This window comes from Sinohyriopsis cumingii, chromosome 2 (genome assembly GCF_028554795.1).
Source record: "Sinohyriopsis cumingii isolate HCF-2022 chromosome 2, ASM2855479v2, whole genome shotgun sequence".
NCBI lineage: Eukaryota > Metazoa > Mollusca > Bivalvia > Unionida > Unionidae > Sinohyriopsis > Sinohyriopsis cumingii.
This window is the reverse complement of record NC_142962.1, coordinates 43757893-43781185: the sequence shown is the minus strand read 5'-3', so window position 1 is coordinate 43781185 and position 23293 is coordinate 43757893. Positions and strand designations below refer to the sequence as shown.

Here is a 23293-nt window from a genome sequence, read left to right as displayed (position 1 = left end):
TCATATTAGTTTATAACAATTTATTGACATAGTAATTGAACTAGAATTGATACTTCTATGTGACCTGTTTTCGATTATGCTGGTTATAGAGCAATTTTAATAGCATACCAAAATACCATAATCCATATACAAATTGGTGCAATTTCAATGACATAATCCATATAAGTCAAAACAGAGTACAAGACGAAGCCCAACTTTTAAGTAAATAAGTATCAACTTTTAGGCTGGAAAATACGGTACTATGAAAAAGCCAGTTTGACAAGAACTGGATGAACTTGCATTACACAATGTATTAGGAAAACTTAATGACAAACAGTATCTTTGCTCGATATTTTACCCCTTCAGACATTCAACAAGAGAACAGTAAGTAGCATGTACAAGAAACATATAAAGTTAGTAAAACAGTACAGGTGAATGCGTACTTCTTGCCAGTTGCAAACAAATGAGACCGGTAAAACAAGTTGTTTTTGTTTTTATCTTTACAAAATGCATAATACTCTGCAACTTCAGGTTTGTTTTTATTTCATCTTGCATTTATAAGTACTGATAAATGAATAGGAAGCAATACATTTAAAATCTTATTCTGTAACAGGTATATTGGCATCAAATCGGCTCCTAATACCAAAAGCATTTGGATGAACTGAAAATCTAGCAATATGTGCTTTGTACAAAGAAACTAGATACCTGGAAGCAACTGAGAGCACCCACTTGTAGCAATCGAATGAAAAACTATGGATCTTGATTATTTTCCAAATTTTGCAGAGATAATCCTCCAATGGATTTACATTTAATTTAGAAATTATTAGAATAAAGCTTTTCATGACAGCGTGGTGACAGGATACTAGGATGAGATTGTTTTAAATACAACTTAGTAAGCGGATGGATAATTCCAAATTCCAAAATGGTTGGTAACTCTTTTCCCCAAAGTATCACAGGAACTAATTTGTCATGTTATTTAAGAGAGAAGTCATGTAGTCAAAAAAAGGTGCCTATGAATTGAAACCTCATAAAATGTACTCAAACAGTTATCCTAAATCTGAAATAAAATGCAAACAGTATAATGCTGACAATCAGTCTAACCAATGATTATGTTAATACAAGCTGTATACAGACTACAGTTGAAATCATGGCCACAGCTGATTAAATGATATGAAATGCTGACCTTGCACTGAAGAGAAATGTTGCTAGTGTAAAGCTAGCCATTAAATATACTTAAGATCCAAACTGGACTAATAGTTTACGTGTGGCAATGAAAAATGGTCAGTTGGAAAATCAGGAACAATGTCTAAAATTATATAAAATGTTCATAATCAAACACATATGAGAATACAATATGAATAGATGTCACAAAAGTTTGAGAGACTTATTCTCCAAACATTTAAGTTTTATCAATACAAGAAAAGACAAACAAATGGAATGAACAATGAAGTATGTATAACCAGATAAAAAACAAGTTTTATATCCTTACATTTTTCTTCAGGTGAGCGATGCCTAGGATGAATAATTGAAATTTCATGTTAAGACAGTACATGTACTTATCAGTCAGTATACAAGATTTATATTAAAAGAATACATATACAAAGATAAACATGCATGCTGGACTTCATTAAAAGAATACATACACAAAGATAAACATGCATGCTGGACTTCATTAAAAGAAAACATAAAGATAAACATGCATGCTGGACTTCATTAAAAGAATACATGTACAAAGATAAACATGCATGCTGGACTTTATTAAAAGAATACATATACAAAGATAAACATGCATGCTGGACTTCATTAAAAGAATACATACACAAACAGGGACATAAATGCTGGACTTCATTAAAAGAATACATATACAAAGATGGACATAAATGCTAGGACCGCTCTGGTAGCCTAGTGGTCAGAGTGTCTGCCTCTGATGCTGGAGGTTGTGGGTTCAATCCCCGACCAAGTCATACCAGAGACTTACAAAAATGGTACTAACAGCTGCCTTGCTTGGTGTTCAGCATTAAGAGGTTAGTGTTAGTACTGGTTGGTCTGGTGTCAGGATAATGTGACTGGGTGGGACATCGTGCTACATGTCTGCAGCATGATGCCCCAGTGCTAGACATCACTATAAACTGCCACATTGCAGACACCATAGTGATATAACAGAAAAATTGTTAAAGCTACATAATAAATCAAAATCACATCACACAAATCACATAAATGCTGGACTTCAGATATAGGATCATGACATTTGGACACCTTGAGAAAAAGACCATTTTTCTCGAGTCCTACTTTTGATATTTTTAGCACATTATTACTGTACGTGTGATTGAGGAATTTCTTAAAATGATCTACCAGAAAGTAATAACAAAGTGTATAAAAAGACAACCATGACAATAATTTTGAAGGCTGATTGCAAATTTATTGGTCTTGTTCAACAATGCTGGAAAGTTGGAATATATTATTGCAATAACTGAGATCAAAATTAGAATGAAAATAAATAAGTAAAAAATATTCTCGTGTTATTTATCAAAGAAGGAATATTAAAAGTATTATGCATAATAATAATAATAAAAATTACATGAAAAATACAAACTTTCTATATAAAAAATCCATCCTCATATATAAACAGAATTGATATTTTTCTTTACAATGATATAAAATAATTGGCATTCATATACATATACAAATTCCTCATGTGTTCAAATGTAATTTTCTTTGTAACATATGTTCTGGAAATTTTCATTAATCATTGACAACTAAGCAAATCATAAAATGTGTCTTTAAAGTCTGTACCAGACATTATTTTAGGATGAAATCAATCAGATTAAAATCTAGAGCTGCAGAATAATGCAGATCTAATGGACTTCAATGATATATCTTGTGGTTTTTTTGGCCTTGAAATTCACCAATCAAAATACGACCTTCACGTTTAAGAAAGTTAAAAACATGATTTGGAACAGAACACTTCTAATGATAACTCTCCCTAACACAAAATGAAAAATGCAATGCTTAATGGTAACTCTCCCTAACACAAAATGAAAAATGCAATGCTTAATGGTAACTCTCCCTAACACAAAATGAAAAATGCAATGCTTAATGGTAACTCTCCCTAACACAATATGCAATGCTTTATCTCCCAAACACAAAATGCAGTGCATAATGATAACTCCCTAATACAAAATGCAATGTTTAATGATAACTCTCCCAAACACAAAATGCATTACTTAATGACATCTCTCCCTAACACAAATGCAATGTTTAATGATAACTCTCCCAAACACAAAATGCATTACTTAATGACATCTCTCCCTAACACAAAATGCAATACTTAATGACATCTCTCCTGAACACAAATGCAATGCTTAATGATAACTTTCCCCAACACAAAATGCAGTGCTTAATGATAACTCTCCCCAACACAAAATGCAATGCTTAATGATAACTCTCCCCAACACAAAATGCAATGCTTAATGATAACTCCTGAACACAAAATGCAATGCTTAATGATAACTCTCCCTAACACAAAATGCAATGCTTAATGATAACTCTCCCCAACACAAAATGCAATGCTTAATGACAACTCTCCCTAACACAAAATGCAATGCTTAGTGATAATTCTCCCTAACACAAAATGCAATGCTTAATGACATTTCTCCCTAACACAATGCAATGCTTAATGACAACTCTCCCTAACGCAAAATGCAATGCTTAATGATAATTCTCCCTAACGCAAAATGCAATGCTTAATGACAATTCTCCCTAACACAATGCAATGCTTAATGACAACTCTCCCTAATGCAAAATGCAACGCTTAATGACAATTCTCCCTAACACAAAATGCAATGTTTAATGATAACTCTCCCCAACATAAAATGCAATGCTTAATGATAATTGTCCTGAACACAAAATGCAATGCTTAATGATAATTCTCCCTAACCAAAATGCAATGCTTAATGACAATTCTCCCTAACACAATGCAATGCTTAATGACAACTCTCCCTAACACAATGCAATGCTTAATGACAACTCTCCCTAACACAATGCAATGCTTAATGACAACTCTCCCTAACGCAAAATGCAATGCTTAATGACAATTCTCCCCAACACAAAATGCAATGCTTAATTACAATTCTCCCTAACACAATGCAATGCTTAATGATAATTCTCCTGAACACAAAATGCAGTGCTTAATGAAAATTCTCCCCAACACAAAATGCAATGCTTAATGACAATTCTCCCTAACACAATGCAATGCTTAATGAACTCTCCCTAATGCAAAATGCAATGCTTAATGATAACTCTCCCTAGCACAAAATGCAATGCTTAATGATAACTCTTTCTAACACAAAATGCAATGCTTAATGATAACTCTCCTGAACACAAAATGCAATGCTTAATGACAGTTCTCCCTAACACAATGCAATGTTTAATGATAACTCTCCCCAACACAAAATGCAATGCTTAATGACAATTCTCTCTAACACAATGCAATGCTTAATGATAACTCTCCCCGATACAAAATGCAATGCTTAATGATAATTCTACCTAACACAATGCAATGCTTAATGATAACTCTCCCTAACACAATGCAATGCTTAATGATAACTCTCCCTAACACAAAATGCAATGCTTAATGATAACTCTCCCTAACACAAAATGCAATGCTTAATGACAACTCTCCCCAACACAAAATGCAATGCTTAATGATAACTCCCAAACACAAAATGTAATGCTTAATGATAACTCCCAAACACAAAATGCAATGCTTAATGATAACTCCCAAACACAAAATGCAATGCTTTATGTGACCTCTCCCTAACACAAAATGCAATGCTAAATGATAATTCTCCCTAACACAAAATGCAATGCTTAATGATAACTCTCCCCAACACAAAATGCAATGCTTAATGACAACTCTCCCTAACACAAAATGCAATGCTTAATGATAACTCCCAAACACAAAATGCAATGCTTTATGTGACCTCTCCCTAACACAAAATGCAATGCTTTATTTGACAAGTTACTAAAATAACGGGGCTAGAAATACCAAGGTCCTCACAACCTTAATTGATGTCCATCAGAGCTACTTTTTATTATAAGCAGATCTTGATTTTAATTAGACTGACTACCAAATGTACTTGAGTTTAAACAAAATCATGGGATCAATGAAAAGTTTATTGCATCCTTGGCTTAATTTAAAGCAATGTAAATTCCTGTAATGATAAAAACTAATGCTATGCTAACCTGAACATCAGATCACTTTTGTAAAGGAAGATACATATTGCATCATTCAGTTATCATTAACAACATAACCCCTACCATGAGCAAACTAGGTACTTGACAGATTGGTTATATTTACTCCAGTACACTATGCACCTGACAGATGGATGCTACTTATCCAGTACACTAGGCACTTGACAGATGGATGCTACTTATCCAGTACACTAGGCACTTGACAGATGGGTGATATTTACTCTAGTACACTAGGCACTTGACAGATGGGTGATATTTACTCCAGTACACTAGGCACTTGACAGATTGGTTATATTTACTCCAGTACACTAGGCACCTGACAGATGGATGCTACTTATCCAGTACACTAGGCACTTGACAGATTGATGCCACTTATCCAGTACACTAGGCACTTGACAGATGGGTGATATTTACTCTAGTACACTAAGCACTTGACAGATGGATGCTACTTATCCAGTACACTAGGCACTTGACAGATGGATGCTACTTATCCAGTACACTAGGCACTTGACAGATGGATGCTACTTATCCAGTACACTAGGCACTTGACAGATGGATGCTACTTATCCAGTACACTAGGCACTTGACAGATGGATGCTACTTATCCAGTACACTAGGCACTTGACAGATGGATGTTACTTATCCAGTACACTAGGCACTTGACAGATGGATACTACTTATCCAGTTCCACCATCTTCAGTAAGTATACATTATGCAGAAGTTTAAAGCAAGAGTATGGAGATCTAATCTTTATTTATTCAACATTAAGAAGTATATACAGTCCACACTCTATATAACGTCCATAGACAAAAGTGGTTTTATAACTAAGTTGGTAGTATAAGGTGTTGTGTACTTAATTACTTTAATAAGGATAGACACATCTATATAATCACTGCAAAAAATAACATTGCACAAAATTAAATTTTTAAAATCATAGTTACCATATTTACTGTATATGTTAGGACAATCTATTTGTTGGGACAACATAAATTAATTTTTTGTGCACTGTATGCGCTGGGATAAGTCATTTATTTTAAGTCGTAAGATGTGAGACAACTTTTTAAATTATTTGAAAATTACATATCAGAAAATGCATTCCAATGCAAATTTTATTTTTGAAAAACTTAAAACTGTGTACTTGAGATAAAACTTGAATCCACTGGAGCATCATCTCATCAATCCAATCCTTCTCCTGCTCACCTACGATCCATCCTTTCAGTGCATGAATATTTATTTGCTTTCTCATGCCAAGAAAAATTATCACTGAAGGCAACAAGTCTCCTGAAACGGAAACTACAAGGACTAAAGACAGATTTTTTAAACCTCTGCACTAGTCTTGCTAAGTTTCAAACTTTTAACCCTGACCTTACTGACAGTCCATCCAGGAATGAGATCAAAGTACACAGGAACTTCACCCATGTTAATGATCATATTGTTGGCAAAATCATCATCTTCTTTTCTGGCCTTTGCAAATTTATCGAATGATCCTATTTTCTCCAAATCTTCTGGGCAATGTTGCATTATTGATGTCCATGCATGAAGCACTATATTGCGTCACTAAAAAATTCTTCCATTGTTTCATTTTATTTTAAAAATTCCCCTGAATACCAGTAAAAAGGAACCAAAGTTGGCTTCCCTATGTCGGCCAACTTTATATATTAAAAAAAAATCAGCACACTTACAAGAATAAAAACTTGGCTTCCGAGGTCAGCTTGTTTTGCAATAAAATAACTTCGTATTTCATATCCTGTCGGTAAATTCAAACAATGAGTCTATTGCTCGGTGCCAGTTGTGTTTATTCACCACCAGGGCTTCTGTTTGCTTGTCATCTGTAGTCATAATTAATACAATTGGGCATTTATGTCTGGTAAATGATATACACAGCAACAACTTGCTTGAATAACACTTTTTCTAACCGATGCAAATGGAAAGATTGTCATTTGGACTCACAGTAAATGTATTTTCAAACAATGATTTTTATTTGCAAGTTACTGTCATATAGTTGACCTGGATATAATACAATCTATGCTATTTTGCACCTAACATCATGCCATGCATGAATGGCAGATGCCTTCAAGCAATCGGTTAATATTTCCCTCTCTTCTATGCGATTTTGTTTGATCCAGTTTTCAGTCTTATAACATATTAAGACCTTTGAGTACAACCAAACATGACTTGTTTCTCTGTGTTCACATCAATGAACAATGTGTCATGTGTTACTGGACATAGAGATACACGTTACAGCATGGATGCCTACAATACATATACAGAGTCATGGATATTTTTTTTTTCTTTAATGCTCATGATGAAAAAATGAGGAATAAATGATAATAACACAGGGTTAGCTTCTTTCATTCTATTATCAAGTAAGCATTCTGTTTATCTACTTTACTGAACATGCAAGCCTGGGGGGGGGGGGGGGACACAAATTCAACACAAATTTGTTTCATCTCTTAAGTCATGGGACATATCACCTAAGTGAAAAACGTTTCACCATAAAACGTTTCACCATAAATAGGACAGGACATAAATTATTTTATTGTGCCCCAATATATATGGTAAATATGGTAATTGCAATAATGCACTAATAGATTCACATCCAGCTCCATTTCCAAAGAACAATATATAGTCAAAAGGAATGGCCCTCAAAACATAAATTACAGACTGTTACCAATATTGAATGGTAAAATGTTATAAGTTTCTTATCTATTTACAATCAAAGTGTGTTAAAACTGTTACCCAGTCTTTAGAATGTGACTAAGCAGTAACTCAATATTAAGGCTATCATCATCTCACTTTTTCACTAAGTAGTCTGCTGTGTATTTTTCACACAAAGCTACTCAAAAACACCAACAATTCATTCAAAAGACAGATTGTACATATAATTCATTAATAAAATTACTTGGCATCATACCAATTTCAATCAGTGTAGGATATGGCATTGTTGTCCAAATACGAGGCTGGTGAGTGAAGGTGGCATTATGATGAGGTTAATTATTCCATAGTATTTTCTTCTGAATTTAAAGACAATTTTCGACGGCTGTTTTTTAATTTCTATCTCTGAACGGGTATCTGTTAATATAAATGAACAACACTGATCAATTAATGTAAAAAAATTGATAGTTAGTTGCTTCAAATTTCAAGAGGATAAATCTGCAGAAAATTTTTTTATATATTTTGAAGACTTGTTAAACGTGACCCATCAAACAAACCCAACACCTGAAAATATTGATCCCTGGTAATAAGTAATACACTTTAAGATCTGGTCCATCCAACTGAAAACGTGCTGGTAAGCAACCTCTGGAAATTGGCACTTTTCTGCCTCAAACATCGCCAGGCTGCAAATCTTCCACGGACGGCTATCATTACAGTAAGGACAATGACAGACAAAAGCAGAATGTTTCCCAGTGCCATGGATGGCAGTACACCCTGTCAGTGATAAAACAAAAATCAATCAGAATTTAACAAATACACTGCTTGCTAACAAAATAATTAATATAGATGCAGACCTGAACAAAGGTATAAAAGCTTGAAATATCCTGCGCAAAGGTGAAAGCTCAAAACAAAACCCTTAAAAAGAACCACATTTTCTTTTCTATTCATTTTAATGTTGAGCTTGATCATCACGTTATTGTTAGTCTTTAGCTTCCAGAAAAGAGATTAAACCATAAATAACACAGCAGAGTGTAATGTTTCTCCTCTAACCAGCTATTCAATCTTTTGATTCTATTGCATAACATTAAGACTTGTATTACTCAGTGATGTGGCTTAGTGTTATGCCATGTGTGCCAGTGTTGCACCTAGGATCCCAGGGGCAGGGAATTTTGTGTCTACCTAGAATCCCAGGGGCAGGGGATTTTGTGTCCACATGTGAATTTGAGGATGATGCAAAATTTCAATCAGACAAAGAAAAACTATATTTTACTTCCTGCACTAGTAGTGATATAAAAAAAAAGACAATCTTTATTGCTGTTACAGTTTTGCCACCTGACCATAAAAATCATCTCTACTGCACTGCTGTACTATATCTCTTTATTCTTTGGGCACCAATAATGAGAGCAAGGTTTAAAATTCCATCAAAGTGCAGCTCCTTTCTCTTGAACCAGATTTTCAAACATGTAAATGTTTTTGTCCGTTATTTGAACATTTGATAAAATGTTTATAGCAATAATGTCAGTGTCCAAAGATGTAAATATATTTATGGGTTAGATGAAAACTTGATCAAATGTTTACAGTAATAATATTGGTGTCCAAAGAATAAAGAGATGCTAGTACAACAGTGCAGTAGAGAAGATTTTTAAGGTCAAATGGCAAAACTGTAAAAGCAAAAATGATTGTCCCTTAATTAGTGAAGTGGACATTAATTATCTTGCATTGCATATCATAAAGTTCACATTTTTTCTTGATTTTCTTTCCAAATTAAAAATTCATTGATTAAATGCCAATCTGTGTATTTCTGAAAGTTACCACACACACACACAAATGAGCCCCCTCTGTCACTAGCATGTAATTCAACACTCAAGGTGCAACACTGGTGTGATGGCCAATTGTTATGATATAATGTCATGACATTAATTATGTACTAAATATAATTCTAGTCCCATGAGGTTACTGAAAAACCACAAAAAATAAATTCTTTTAGTCTTGTCCAATTGTTCAAAACATGTAAATGTTGGTGATGAGAAGGCAGTGGAGGAACTATGACTGTTTACTCACACTTGTTTCTTTTGCCTGTGCCATCATCAGCTGTGTTTCTTTCCACTGTGTCATGTACTGGAATAGGGTCACATACAGTGGATGTATCTCTTCCAATACCTTCTGCAAGATCCAGAAAAAATAATTCTACTATGGTAAGCAGTCCTACAACTTCACTGAAAATTCTACTATCGTAAACAGTCCTACAACAACATGAATATGTCATCATTTATAGACAAAGCCTGGAAAAATATTAGCAGGAAAAAATCGACACACAAGTCCAATAAATTGGAGGCAATTATGTAACTTCATATATATTTTCCATATGGTATGTCATGTCTTTTATTTCAATTCCTACATAATACCTATTTTTCCCATATAAACATGTGCTTTCATGAAAATAAATGACTACAGAAACACTGCTGTCAATGCAGACTTATTTATTTAAATTTTACATCATCCTAAATTATCATTTTGAAGAAATGTCATACGTACAAACTAAGATTAAAACTTCTGCATGTTACTCCCTATCCCATTCACAGCTGAACATCCATACAAGAGATAACTGAAGTGCGTGCGAATTCTTGTTCCCGTGATCATACCTTGATTCCTCCTGCACTATTAATAGTTCAATTCGATATAGATTTTGTTTACCAGTGTAATGCCGAATTGCCAATGTAAAAATCCATAGTGATTGATAATTTTCATCTGAAAATTCTGTTATGACAGTTAATGTCTAGTTTACTAAAATAATCATGACTGCATCAACTTTGTTATAACTCTTGTCATGTATATTTAATTTATATCTGATTTAATTGTTTGTAAGTTTTACAATCTTTTTATTTTATATTTTTATTATATGTCAAAATAATGTGGTTCTGTTTCCTAGAAACTCATATTTTTTCCAGACCTGGTTCCCGACCTTAATTCCAATTTAGTAACAGTCATTTCAACAAGTATTTTTAAACTTTATTTTTATTGTGGGAAAAATAAAGTTGAGATTGAGGCTGTGTTAGATACATGACCCATGACTTGTAAATAGTTTGTAGTGAAGTTAACAATTTTTATTCTCTGAGTAAAATGATTGGTTCTTATCAAGGACACACAGGGGCTACGTGATTTTTCCTATGTAAACATGATCACGTGACCCTTATCCAGACATCTGTTTTGCATAAAATTCAAGTTTTAAACCATTGTTTTAGAGAAATAATCTCAGTTGGGCTTCTAAACACTGAGACATAAAGGTGTTTCTTTTGTTGTGTTATTTTGGGAATTACATTTAAATGTTCATTCAAATTATTTGGATTAAAAAGGATTAATTCGTTATTCTGGAAATATTTTTGAGTGCTCATACAGAATTGTTGAACAAAGACATTTCTTAAAAAAATTATTTGGATTTCCAAAAACCGGAGGATTATTTCTTGTGTTTGTACAAGGAACTGTCGACAACAACAATGAACAGGATTCAGCATATGTCATCACCTTTCATCTTGGATTCTTCGTCGGGACTCGAACTTGAAATCTTTAGAACATTTCATTATTAGGACTTCTAAAACTGTATTCGTGAATTATTCTTGGATTATTTTTGGATTTGAATCTTGAAACTATAAGTTCTTATTTTTTTCATTGTTACAGTATTTTTCCAGGGGAAAATTAAAATTGTTAAATTTTTCAACGCTTGTTTTTTTCACTCTTTCTTGTGTTACTGTTTATGCAAGCCTAAACACGTAATATAAGACTCTATTATGATTAAATTTTTAAAATAAAATTGTTTATTAAACCTATATCAGTAAATGCACTTACATGACCTGTGTGACTTGTACTATAGATCAGGCAGTTGGGAACCACTGCTCAAACACAACCTTACTATGCGAATCACTTCAGTGCTAAATGTTCACCCACACGGTGAAGGTTTATATATTACCCATTATGAGAATTTGCAATGTAAAGTATTTCTATCCCAAATTGGGTATTAACCATCGCTCAGGTATGAAAATACATGCACCGTTTGCTTTTTACTTTTTTAGCTCTAAAACATGGCGCACCACCCCTCTTGCACATATCAGAATTACAATCCTGGTCTAATGCCAAAAAGAAAATCTAATCAGTACAAATATGAACATGAACTACAGAGTTAGAGAACAAAACATATTTCTTTACCCACCCCATGCTGAACAGTCCTCTGTGCAGGTGCTAGTTGTACACCAACCTCATTATCAGTAGTCCTCTATGCAGGTACTAGAGTTACACCCACCCCATGCTGAATAGTCTATGCAGGTACTAGTTGTACACCCACCCCATGCTGAATAATCTATGCAGGTGCTAGTTGTACACCCACCCCATGCTGAATAATCTATGCAGGTACTAGTTGTACACCCACCACATGCTGAATAATCTATGCAGGTACTAGTTGTACACCCACCCCATGCTGAATAATCTATGCAGGTGCTAGTTGTACACCCACCCCATGCTGAATAATCTATGCAGGTACTAGTTGTACACCCATCCCATGCTGAATAATCTATGCAGGTACTAGTCGTATGCCCACCCCATGCTGAATAATCTATGCAGGTACTATTTGTATACCTACCCCATGCTGAATAATCTATGGAGGTACTAGCTGTACACCCACCCATGCTGAATAGTCTATGCAGGTACTATAAAGGTCTCAGAAATGCTTAATCACGCATATTTGACTGCCAATTTTTTTTTATATGGGATGTAGAAAATCACTTAGGCGGGAGTCCTGTACACATTTAATAGGTGGGTGGCAACATTCAAAGACTTGCTAGTCCTGCTTCAGCCACCTGCTTAGTGAGAAAATGTGTTGATCAATTAGCTGTGCTGATATTTACAATGACAGAAGTCAGTGGCTGAAAGACCAACCTGAAGAACATGTAGTCATTTATAAGAGTACACCAAAAGAACAAGATACAATAGCTGGGCAGCAAGTTCAAAGACACTGACTGGCTGCTGGGTGGGAAATTGTGCTCATATTTACAGTGATTGAATTCAGAGGCAGAAAGACACAGAGATATACATGTGGTCATTTATAAGAAGTATATCAAATAAACAACTTTAGCTTTCCAAGTGTAGTGGAATAAGCAGTGCACGTGACCTCGGAATCAAGACATGTTGAGACTTAGACAAAATGCCATTCACAAATTTGGATAGTATTTTGGAGTTAAGCGGCAAACTGACAAAGATTGTAATGAGATTCAGAAGAGAGCTAAAGTTGTTAGAACAAATGGGACAGTGACAAAGTGTAAGAAAGTGTGTGATACCTAGCTTAGTGCTTGGAGAAAGAGCTTTCTTGGATTGACAAAATTCAGTCTCTCTCTGATGGACAAACAAGAGCTATATCAATGTTATAAAGAATGTAGAAATTAAACTCAATGGCAACCAATAGTTCTTCTAATTTGCAGTTTTCTGGGAAGCGACTGCAACTTTTGCTGGTGGGACTCCTATTTTAACTAAAATTGGAGTCCTGGACTCCTAGTTTTAAAATCCTAGCAAGACCTCTGTACTAGTTGTACAACCACCCCATGCTGAATAATCTATGCACGTACTAGTTGTAAATGCAACCCATCCTGAATAATCTCTGCAGGTATTAGTAGGGCATTGTTGATTCTGAATATTATTGACCAACATGAATTACAGCATATATGAAACAGATATATTTTTACTAGCAAACCAATCTCAGCAGCTGGTCAAAATTCTTGTCACAATGGGCAAAATCCACATGGATTAGAACCAGAATACAAACACAAAGTACACTGAAAAATTATTTATATTCAGCACTCACTTTAATTAGTCTACATGTGTAACTTTCGCTGAATGACTGTGAACTGTAATTCTGCAATGACCGTGGTCAGGTTCTCACGAGTGCTGTATTACATTACTCATATTTTTCTTTAAAAGTTTGTAAGCAGTGTTGATATGTCCCTTTTTCTGATCTGACATTTTTTGAAGTTTGAAAAGATTAATCTGCTCTAAGATTTTCAGTCATATAATATCCACAACTCACACTGTAAAGTGTTTCACTTAATATCTGGCACCATTTTCTTTAAAAATATAGACTAGTTCACTAACTAACTAGCTTATCAATAAAATTATTCTGTTAGGCAAAGTTAACTTTTGAAGAAACCCATCTGCACTGCAGTCACCATTTTTAAAGAATATTCTAAAAATTTATACGAGTGGAATTAAAGAGATGATAATAAAAATGACAAAAACCGTGGGCTCCAGTCAACCTTCCCAATGTGATGTCACATGGACTCCAGTCAGCCCATCTGACATCACATGGGAAAGGCTGACATCAAAGGTATCCATGTGACATCACAGTGGGAAGGCTGGCTAGAGTCCATGTGACATCATATTGGCTGACCTGACTCCATGTGACTTCACATAGGAAAGTCTGACCAGAGTCCATGTGATGTCACATGGACTTGGCCAGCCTTCCCAATGTGATGTCACATGGACTCCAGTCAGCCTTCCCCACATAATATCACATGGACTTTGGTCAGAGAAAGCTGCACAGCAAGAATGACTTGAGGAAATTTTGTGTGAAATGGGCATTTAAACTCAAATATCTCTTTAACAGTTGGCTGAATTGAGATAAAATCTTCTGATTGTGTATAAATCATATCACTCAATAAATTTAAAGGATTTGACTCTGAGTGGGGGTTGTTGTTGTTGTTGTTGTTGTGGGGTTTAATGCCATTTTTCAGCAAAAGATAGGCTATACATGGCGGCCAGTATAATTGGTGGAGGAAGAACCTGGGAAAACCCCAGAAAGAACCACCGACCCACGAGAAGCTACTGGCAAGCTTTCTCACATACCCACATTGGCCGAATCCAAGACTCGAACCCATGCAGACAGAGGTGAGATGGCAGTGATCTGTAACGGTAAGCGCTTTAGACCACTCGGCCACTTGGGTCCCCTAGAGTGGGGGAGCTAATCAGGTCTTTCTTTTAAACAAGCTATGTGTACCTCTAAAGGAAAATTGTCACACTTGATTTATCCATCATAGGTATATTGTTCTGAATTATATATAAGATGATGGGGATAAAAAATCTGTTTGTATTAAAAAACATTTATTTTAACCAAGTTCATATCAAGGGTAGTTTTTTTATAGTATTAGTTTGGTTGGAAAGCTCCACAAGTGCTTGCAATTATAATGATAAAAAAATTGTGGAAATTGTATCGTATTATACAGTCTAATATTAATACCAATAATCATTTGATTGCAGAGAGTAGCTCACTCCTAATATCAAACCAGCCCATCTCACATTAAGGATGTTGAATAAACCTTTCCATCAATTAACTGCATGTGTGAAGGTGATGCCACAATTCTGATCATTATTATTAAAGCATTCAACCCCTTACTTTGAGTAATCAATCTTTACAAAGAACAACAGTTTGACACAAGAAAACTATTTTTGAAGTAGTAAATGATAAATTTTCACCAAGCAAACCGCATCTCTGTATTCTTTGATGTTGGTTAAAAATATCAAGTGACATATTTTGATGAATTTAGCTCTTTTGTGCATCATGTCTGAAACTATTCCATTATAAAGTGATACATTTATTTCACAAGAAGTTGATTATAAAGATTCCAGTATATTTTACAAGCATATTTATTCGAGAAACCTTGCAACATAAAGGTTAGGTTGCTCCAAAACATGCTGACCAATAATGCAAGAAAACCATTAAGAACTGCATCAGCAGAATGAAAATAAAGGTATTGCAGATTCCAAATCGGGCAGAGAAGACATTCTTTTATGAAGTATGTGGTATCAAATACAAGTTACAAGTTATTAGACACAAAAAAAAATCATTTTTCTACTTTCAATCAGTGACCCTGAAATTAGAAATTTTCAATCCAAAATCAAAAGGCTTTTTCCTAACCCAATGTATAAGCTACTGACAAACTTTTGGTGAAGGAACATAGCTGAGAACTACTATTTTTATACATAAATTATTTTTCTTCTTAAAGTAACAGTTATCTTGACCCTTGACTTTTTTACCCTAAGATTCTATGGCTTCTTCCTAACCCACTTTACAAGTAAGCCATCTACACATTTTGGTCCAGATCTGTTATTGAGAAATAATGTTACTATGAGGTGAAACCATGCTTCTTCCTTTAGTCATCATTACACTGAACTTGGACCTTTTGACCCCAAAATCAACATGTTTCTTCCTTACTCCAGAGCCAAGTCAACAACAAAGTCTGTTTTAGGTTTGTAACTAATGTTATTGTGTAAAAACCAAATGTATTCAATCAGTCAAAGCAACCTTGAACTTTGATGCCTAAATCAATAGGCCTCTTCCTTACCCAAATGCAAGCCATCCACAGTCTAGTAACCTTCAGGTGGTGGAGAACTAAAGTTATCATGCAGAACAAAATGGGTAACAGATGGATAGATAGATACACAACACAATAACTAATGACTGGTGAATACAATGTGAAGCAGATCTGCCAATAGTTGCAATCTAATTCTGCATATTGAGGTCCCAGGTGCCCAAGTGGTCTACCGCACTTTGCATCTGACCATGTGGGTCAGAATCTCAGCTTGGCCAATGTAGATATGTGAGAAAGCTTGTCACAAACTTCCTGTGGATTGGTGGTTCTTCCCTGAGTCTTCTCAGGTTCTTTCTCCACCAAACATACTGACCACCATGTATACCCTATCAATGTGCTGAAAAATGTCCTCAAAACCATAAAAACCAAAATAAAAAATAAATGATTTTGCTTATTTTTGACAAAATACTAATCATACCTAAATGATGTGGTGTTTACTAACTAGAACTAAAGCCCAGTGAGATACATGTAGTTTATTGATCATTGTGGTGTTTACTAACTAGACCTAAAGCCCAGTGAGATACATGTAGTTTATTGATCATTGTGGTGTTTACTAACTAGACCTAAAGCCCAGTGAGATACATGTAGTTTATTGATCATTGTGGTGTTTACTAACTAGACCTAAAGCCCAGTGAGATACATGATGTTTATTGATCATTGTGGTGTTTACTAACTAGACCTAAAGCCCAGTGAGATACATGTAGTTTATTGATCATTGTGGTGTTTACTAACTAGACCTAAAGCTCAGTGAGATACATGTAGTTTATTGATCATTGTGGTGTTTACTAACTAGACCTAAAGCCCAGTGAGATACATATAGTTTATTGATCACTGTGGTGTTTACTAACTACACCTAAAGCCCAGTGAGATACATGTAGTTTATTGATCATTGTGGTGTTTACTAACTACACCTAAAGCCCAGTGAGATACATGTAGTTTATTGATCATTGTGGTGTTTACTAACTAGACCTAAAGCCCAGTGAGATACATGTAGTTTATTGATCATTGTGGTGTTTACTAACTAGACCTAAAGCCCAGTGAGATACATATAGTTTATTGATCACTGTGGTGTTTACTAACTAGACCTAAAGCCCAGTGAGATACATGTAGTTTATTGATCATTGTGGTGTTTACTAACTAGACCTAAAGCCCAGTGAGATACATATAGTTTATTGATCACTGTGGTGTTTACTAACTAGACCTAAAGCCCAGTGAGATACATGTAGTTTATTGATCATTGTGGTGTTTACTAACTACACCTAAAGCCCAGTGAGATACATGTAGTTTATTGATCATTGTGGTGTTTACTAACTAGACCTAAAGCCCAGTGAGATACATGTAGTTTATTGATCATACCGGTAGTTTACTATCACTGATACCAATGCTGCCAACATGGTTAACCTACAATCTGCAAGTTCGCTATTTTCCTCACAGTGACATAATATTAGTGCTTACCATGAGATTGTAACTGGCAGGATTAAAGAGATCAAAACAGGAAGGACCGCTGTGTTGAAATGGTCCCCACAACTCAATGGCAAGAGAAAAAGGAATCTGTAAAATATATGCAGAATAATTGCCATTCAACATATCAACTGACTTGATTATCACATGGTAAAATTAGAGCAACATACTATAAAGTTCAAACTCAGTAAAACAAACATGCAGGCACAGGTGCTCAATGCGAGCCTGATGATATATACAAAAAAAGCAATAATCTGAAGGAAAATATCATATTTAGTGACAAAATTGCCTCAGAAGACCCATTCTGACATAGGACCCTGTCTTATCATTGTATAGAAGAAGCACTCCTGTGCAATGAGCTCTATTTTACTGAGAGATACAGTGTTTGCGACTCTACAGTACATTCATTCATTAATCTGACAACAGTGGTAGATGCAAAAGTATGTTCCTACTTACCATTAACACGATTCAACTCAAAGAATTCTGTTCCAAAGAAGAATTACACACAAATACTTATTTTCAAAATATCCTGACTATGCAGCACACATGGTGAACATGATAGGCTCCAAGGATAATATTTAAATAACATCCATGCATCTGGTTCATGATGTTACCTACTTTGTTTTATTACATTGCATATGGGTGCAACTATGTCCCCCCAAGCAAAATTCATGAAATTCGTATGCTTGGTGCAACTCAGAAAAAGTTACTTACCTTGTCTCTTTTATAGTATGATAGACAGGGTCCTATGTCAGAACAGGTCATGAGGGTAATATGAGGAAATTTTGTCACTCTTTATCATTTTATTCCTTCATATTATTTCTTTTTTAAACACCAAGCTTGCGTCGAGCATCTGTGCATGCAGGTACATAGCAATATTACAACTGTACGAGATATGAGGCTTACTTCCATAACATGCATTAAAGGCAGGACTCCTTAATAACTGTACATCCATAACATGCATTAAAGGCAAGACTCCTTAATAACTGTACCTCCATAACATGCATTAAAGGCAAGACTCCTTAATAACTGTACATCCATAACATGCATTAAAGGCAAGACTCCTTAATAACTGTACCTCCATAACATGCATTAAAGGCAAGACTCCTTTAATAACTGTACCTCCATAACATGCATTAAAGGCAAGACTCCTTAATAACTGTACCTCCATAACATGCATTAAAGGCAAGACTCCTTAATAACTGTACCTCCATAACATGTATTAAAGGCAAGGCTCCTTAATAACTCTACCTCCATAGCATGCATTAAAGGCAAGACTCCTTAATAACTCTACCTCCATAACATGCATTAATGGCAAGACTCCTTAATACCTCTACCTCCATAACATGCATCAAAAGCAAGCCTTGCTAATAATTGTATTACAATGTACTTCCTACTTGGTAATGTATATATCCTCTAATTCTAAATGCTATATACTAGGTATATGTGTACTTTCATTTCATAGTCATATCCCATCCCACCTGATCAACAACTCACATGCATATATTCTGAATGCACAATTTTCATATGAAATCAATTTTAAAGAACTCGTATGCATATATCATGAATTCACTATTTTCATATCATATAAATTTTTACGGACTGCATAGTTCTTAAAAACCATTATAATAAAGAACCAACACAAAGTGACATGTGGAAATAACATTGCATCTTTTCCAATCAACAAATTTAGAAAACATACAAAAATAACATTCTGCCCCCAAACCCCAAATATTTATACCCAATTCATAAATTAATTCATGGTATTTATTACTTAACCAGCGTATTGTCTGTAATTTTTATATATATTTTACTAATTATTTTTCAGCATACAAAATAATTAATGGCAATAAGCAAAATTATCATTTTATTAGTTACCTAAAATTTGTGAACTTTTAACAATACAATAGTTTTTTTCTAAAATAATTAAATGACACATTGTACATATGCTGCATGAAAATTCAAAGACACAAAAATCCTGAAATAGTACAGTAATTAAATATTTTTTTAAAATAAATTTAGTATATATTTTTATTTTTCAGCATTATCTATTATAAATATCTGTGACTATGTATCATAAAGATCTAGTGCTACAACTGGTACATTATTCACTGTTGCATGTAGCTCTATTGCTAGTAGGACACTGGTATTCCCCATGGAAAATCGGGTTCATCTGATGTTTGCCTTCTTTTTGATTATGTATTTAGTAATATACCTAATTGTGCTGACAATTTAGAATGTTTTAGAAATGAACTTTTGACCCTCATCCTAGTCCTTTTTGGTGTCTTAGTTTTTTAGATACTGCTCTTTACAAGAGAAATTACTCATTCATGCCATAATATATTGAAGCAGAATTGTGAGAAAGTATGTCAGTAGGTTGCAGTGTGTCTATGGTTCTTTCTAGGTTTTTCTTCCACCATATATACTGGCTGCCATGTATAGTAAAAAACTGTGCTGAAAAATGGTGCTAAACCCCACAAAAAAAGACAAATGCAAAATGATCTTTTTTTACTTATGTTCACTAGCCATCATTAAAAAAAATACATCATTCAAACAATGACGCAGAAAGGACCATTTACGTTTTTCCAATTGAGGAATGGCAAGCAATTGCCTATGTAAATATCCCCCCCCCAACACACACATCTTGCATCCCACCCCTGCCCCATGATGTTGACCAATCTACAGTAAAGCAAAGCACATAACATCTGAAAATTGTGGGAGTACAAAATGATTTGCCAACATGCACATCTTTTGATGATGACTATTATATGTACTAAGTATCACAACAATCCATTGAAAATGACGAGTAATTGCATACACAAATGTGTGTCATACACTGCAGGAGTAATTGCATAAACAAATGTGTGTTATACACTGCAGGAGTAATTGCATACACAACTGTGTGTGATACACTGCAGGAGTAACTGCATACACAAATGTGTGTTATCCACTGCAGGAGTAATTGCATACACAAATGTGTGCGAAACACTGCAGGAGTAATTCCATACAAAAATGTGTTATACACTGCAGAAGTAACTGCATACACACATTTGTGTCATACACTGCATCCAGGTAAAAGTATAAAAAGGGCAATAACTCTTACAAAACTCATTGTAACAAAGATTCGTCAATATGTGCATCTTTATATGATGGAGTTTCACAGCAAGTCAATCTTCATGCCTAATTGTGCTAATGAGATGATGTCTTGCACCGTATTAAAACAACAAAATGAAAAGGCCAATTATGGTTAACAAATATGACAAGAGCAAAGTGATTTGACAATATATGTATCTTCCCATGATACCCATATTATCTACCAAGTTTCATGACAAACCATCTAAGCTACAGGACCAGTTAAACTAACTGTATTGGGGCCCCAGGTTGCCATGTGGTCTAAGGTGCTTGCCTTTACAAATCACTAACATCTCACCTTTGTCCACAAGGGTTTGAGTCCCAGGCTCAGAAAAGGTGGGTAAGTGAGAAAGCTTGTCAGTAGCTTCCCATAGGTTGGTGGTTCTTCTCCTTAGTTCTTCCTGTATAAGATATACTGTATGCCATATATAGTCTATCATTTGCTGAAAAATGGCATTAAACCCACAAGCTAGAAGATAAAAAGGGCAATAAATTTCTTTTGGGTGGTAATATATACTGTGTGACCCTGCTATAGCGCACTCCGTTATAACGCGAATTCAGATATAACACGGTCGTGGCATGCCTCCTGAAATTTCATATACATGTATTTTTCTTGTGCACAAAAAAACAATCTTAAAATGTTCAAAGAAAAACTGCAAAAAAAGTTGCTTATCATTTTGGGGAAGAGATCGTGTATGAATAATACAAGACGATCGTGGCTTGGCTCCTGAAATTTTATATGCATTTTTCTTGTACACGAAAAAGTATTTTTTTCTTCTTAAAAGTAAGAAGAAAAAAAAACACATAAAAAGTTTATTCTGGGATCGCGTAGGTTTTCGCCAATGTTGCAAACCTGGATTGTTTTTCCTTATTGACTGCAAAACATACCATGTGGTTTTTTTATTTATTGGCCACATTGTTGGCTGTTTAAATTTTTTTATACAACAATTGGTATGGAGTGCAGAAATTCAGAGGCCCCATGAAAGGAAGCCACAAACTGGATATAAAATGCACTGAAATTTATCTATTGTTACATAAACAAATTCTTTGGGGGCCCCAAGTGGTTGAGTGGTCTAAAGCGCTGACCGTTCTGGATCACTGCCATCTCACCTCTGTCTGCATGGGTTTGAGTCCAAGGCTCGGCTAGCGTGGGTACATGGGAAAGCCTGCCAGTAGCTTCTCGTGGGTCGGTGGTTCTTCCCTGGGTTTTCCAGGGTTCTTCCTCCACCAGTTATACTGGCCGCCATGTATAGCCTATCTTGTGCCGAAAAATGGCATTAAACCCTAGAACAACAACAACAAATTCTTTGTCCATACTGACAAACCATCTAAACAGTGCATTGTTATATCATAATCTGCTTATCTTGACATCTAGCATGAGTTCTGTATATTCTGAAATATCTGCTTTTTTGCTGTTGACATTTCTGGTAACGGAGATCAACCAGATGAGGCATTGTCTCGTAATCTATCTTTCATCGGATTTTCAGCCGCTCACTAGTAATATATTTACAAAGACTGACATTTAAATGTGGATGGTAAATAAAATTCCTCTTCTTTTCACTCATAATTAAATCCTTCAGAAAACTCAAGTTTTCTGTAAAAATCCCTGTCATCAGAACACCTGCGTCTCTATCGTCTGTTGACCCTTTGCTAATTTTCAGAAGTCAATGCATGGAAGGCAGCATCACGCTTCTACCACAAATGTAAAAAAAATAATAAAATAAATTTTTAAAAAAATACATCTTACTTATTGGTTTATTCAGTAGGCATGGAGGGACGGTAACTAGAATAGTCTAAACGACTGCCAATTCCTTTTTAAAAATGTACCCAGATAAAATAGTTTGCCAAAATTTCAAAGGAAAAAGATTACCTTTGAAGCACCAACTGTTATGAAAACGTACTCAGCAAATTGAAAAATTACCAGTCTCAATCATGCAATACAATTATTTGATGTTGCCGCCACAATAAGAAATGGGCATTTGTTTGGTTCTCCAAAGCTGTCCTTTAGCGGTTACTTCAATAGCGCATGCACCCTTCATCAAAGAAAGCCGACTACAATCTTTCAACAACAGCAAAGAACTTTTCTTCAAAGGACGTCAATACCAAACTTAAATAAAAGTGATGGAATCTGATGGATTTTTCTATTTTCCAACGTGACTGGAACACGTTAATTGTGCTGTAAAAGTTTCCTTTTTGTAAGGAAAAAGTTTATGGCTATGAACGCTACCAACGGTGGCTTAAAATGCAAACTAACTTTTACCGACTTGGAACGTACTTTAAAGCAAATGTGTTTTGTCATTTGTTATGTGATTGTGTTACGTTTTTCCACTGAATTCAAACCAATATGACCTGTTACAAAAATAATGAATATTTTAAAGCTGTGTGTGTGCATATTTTCGATGGAATCA

The 23293-nt window shown here is 34.8% G+C and overlaps 1 protein-coding gene across 3 annotated transcripts in view; it reads right to left on the bottom strand.

Annotated features, from left to right (window-relative positions):
• Positions 1–5: 5 nt before the first annotated feature.
• The window catches only part of LOC149804730 (carboxypeptidase A4-like), a 39623-nt gene continuing 16335 nt past the window's right edge, over positions 6–23293 (bottom strand). For all 3 annotated transcript variants that reach the window (XM_089943555.1, XM_089943571.1, XM_089943563.1), the window contains exons 6-8: positions 17748–17843; positions 9949–10050; positions 6–8661 (exon numbers count right to left, since the gene is read on the bottom strand). In XM_089943555.1, the coding sequence (XP_089799681.1) occupies positions 8488–8661; positions 9949–10050; positions 17748–17843 (372 nt within the window). In that variant the 3' untranslated portion in view covers positions 6–8487. The remainder of the gene's footprint in view (positions 8662–9948; positions 10051–17747; positions 17844–23293) is intronic.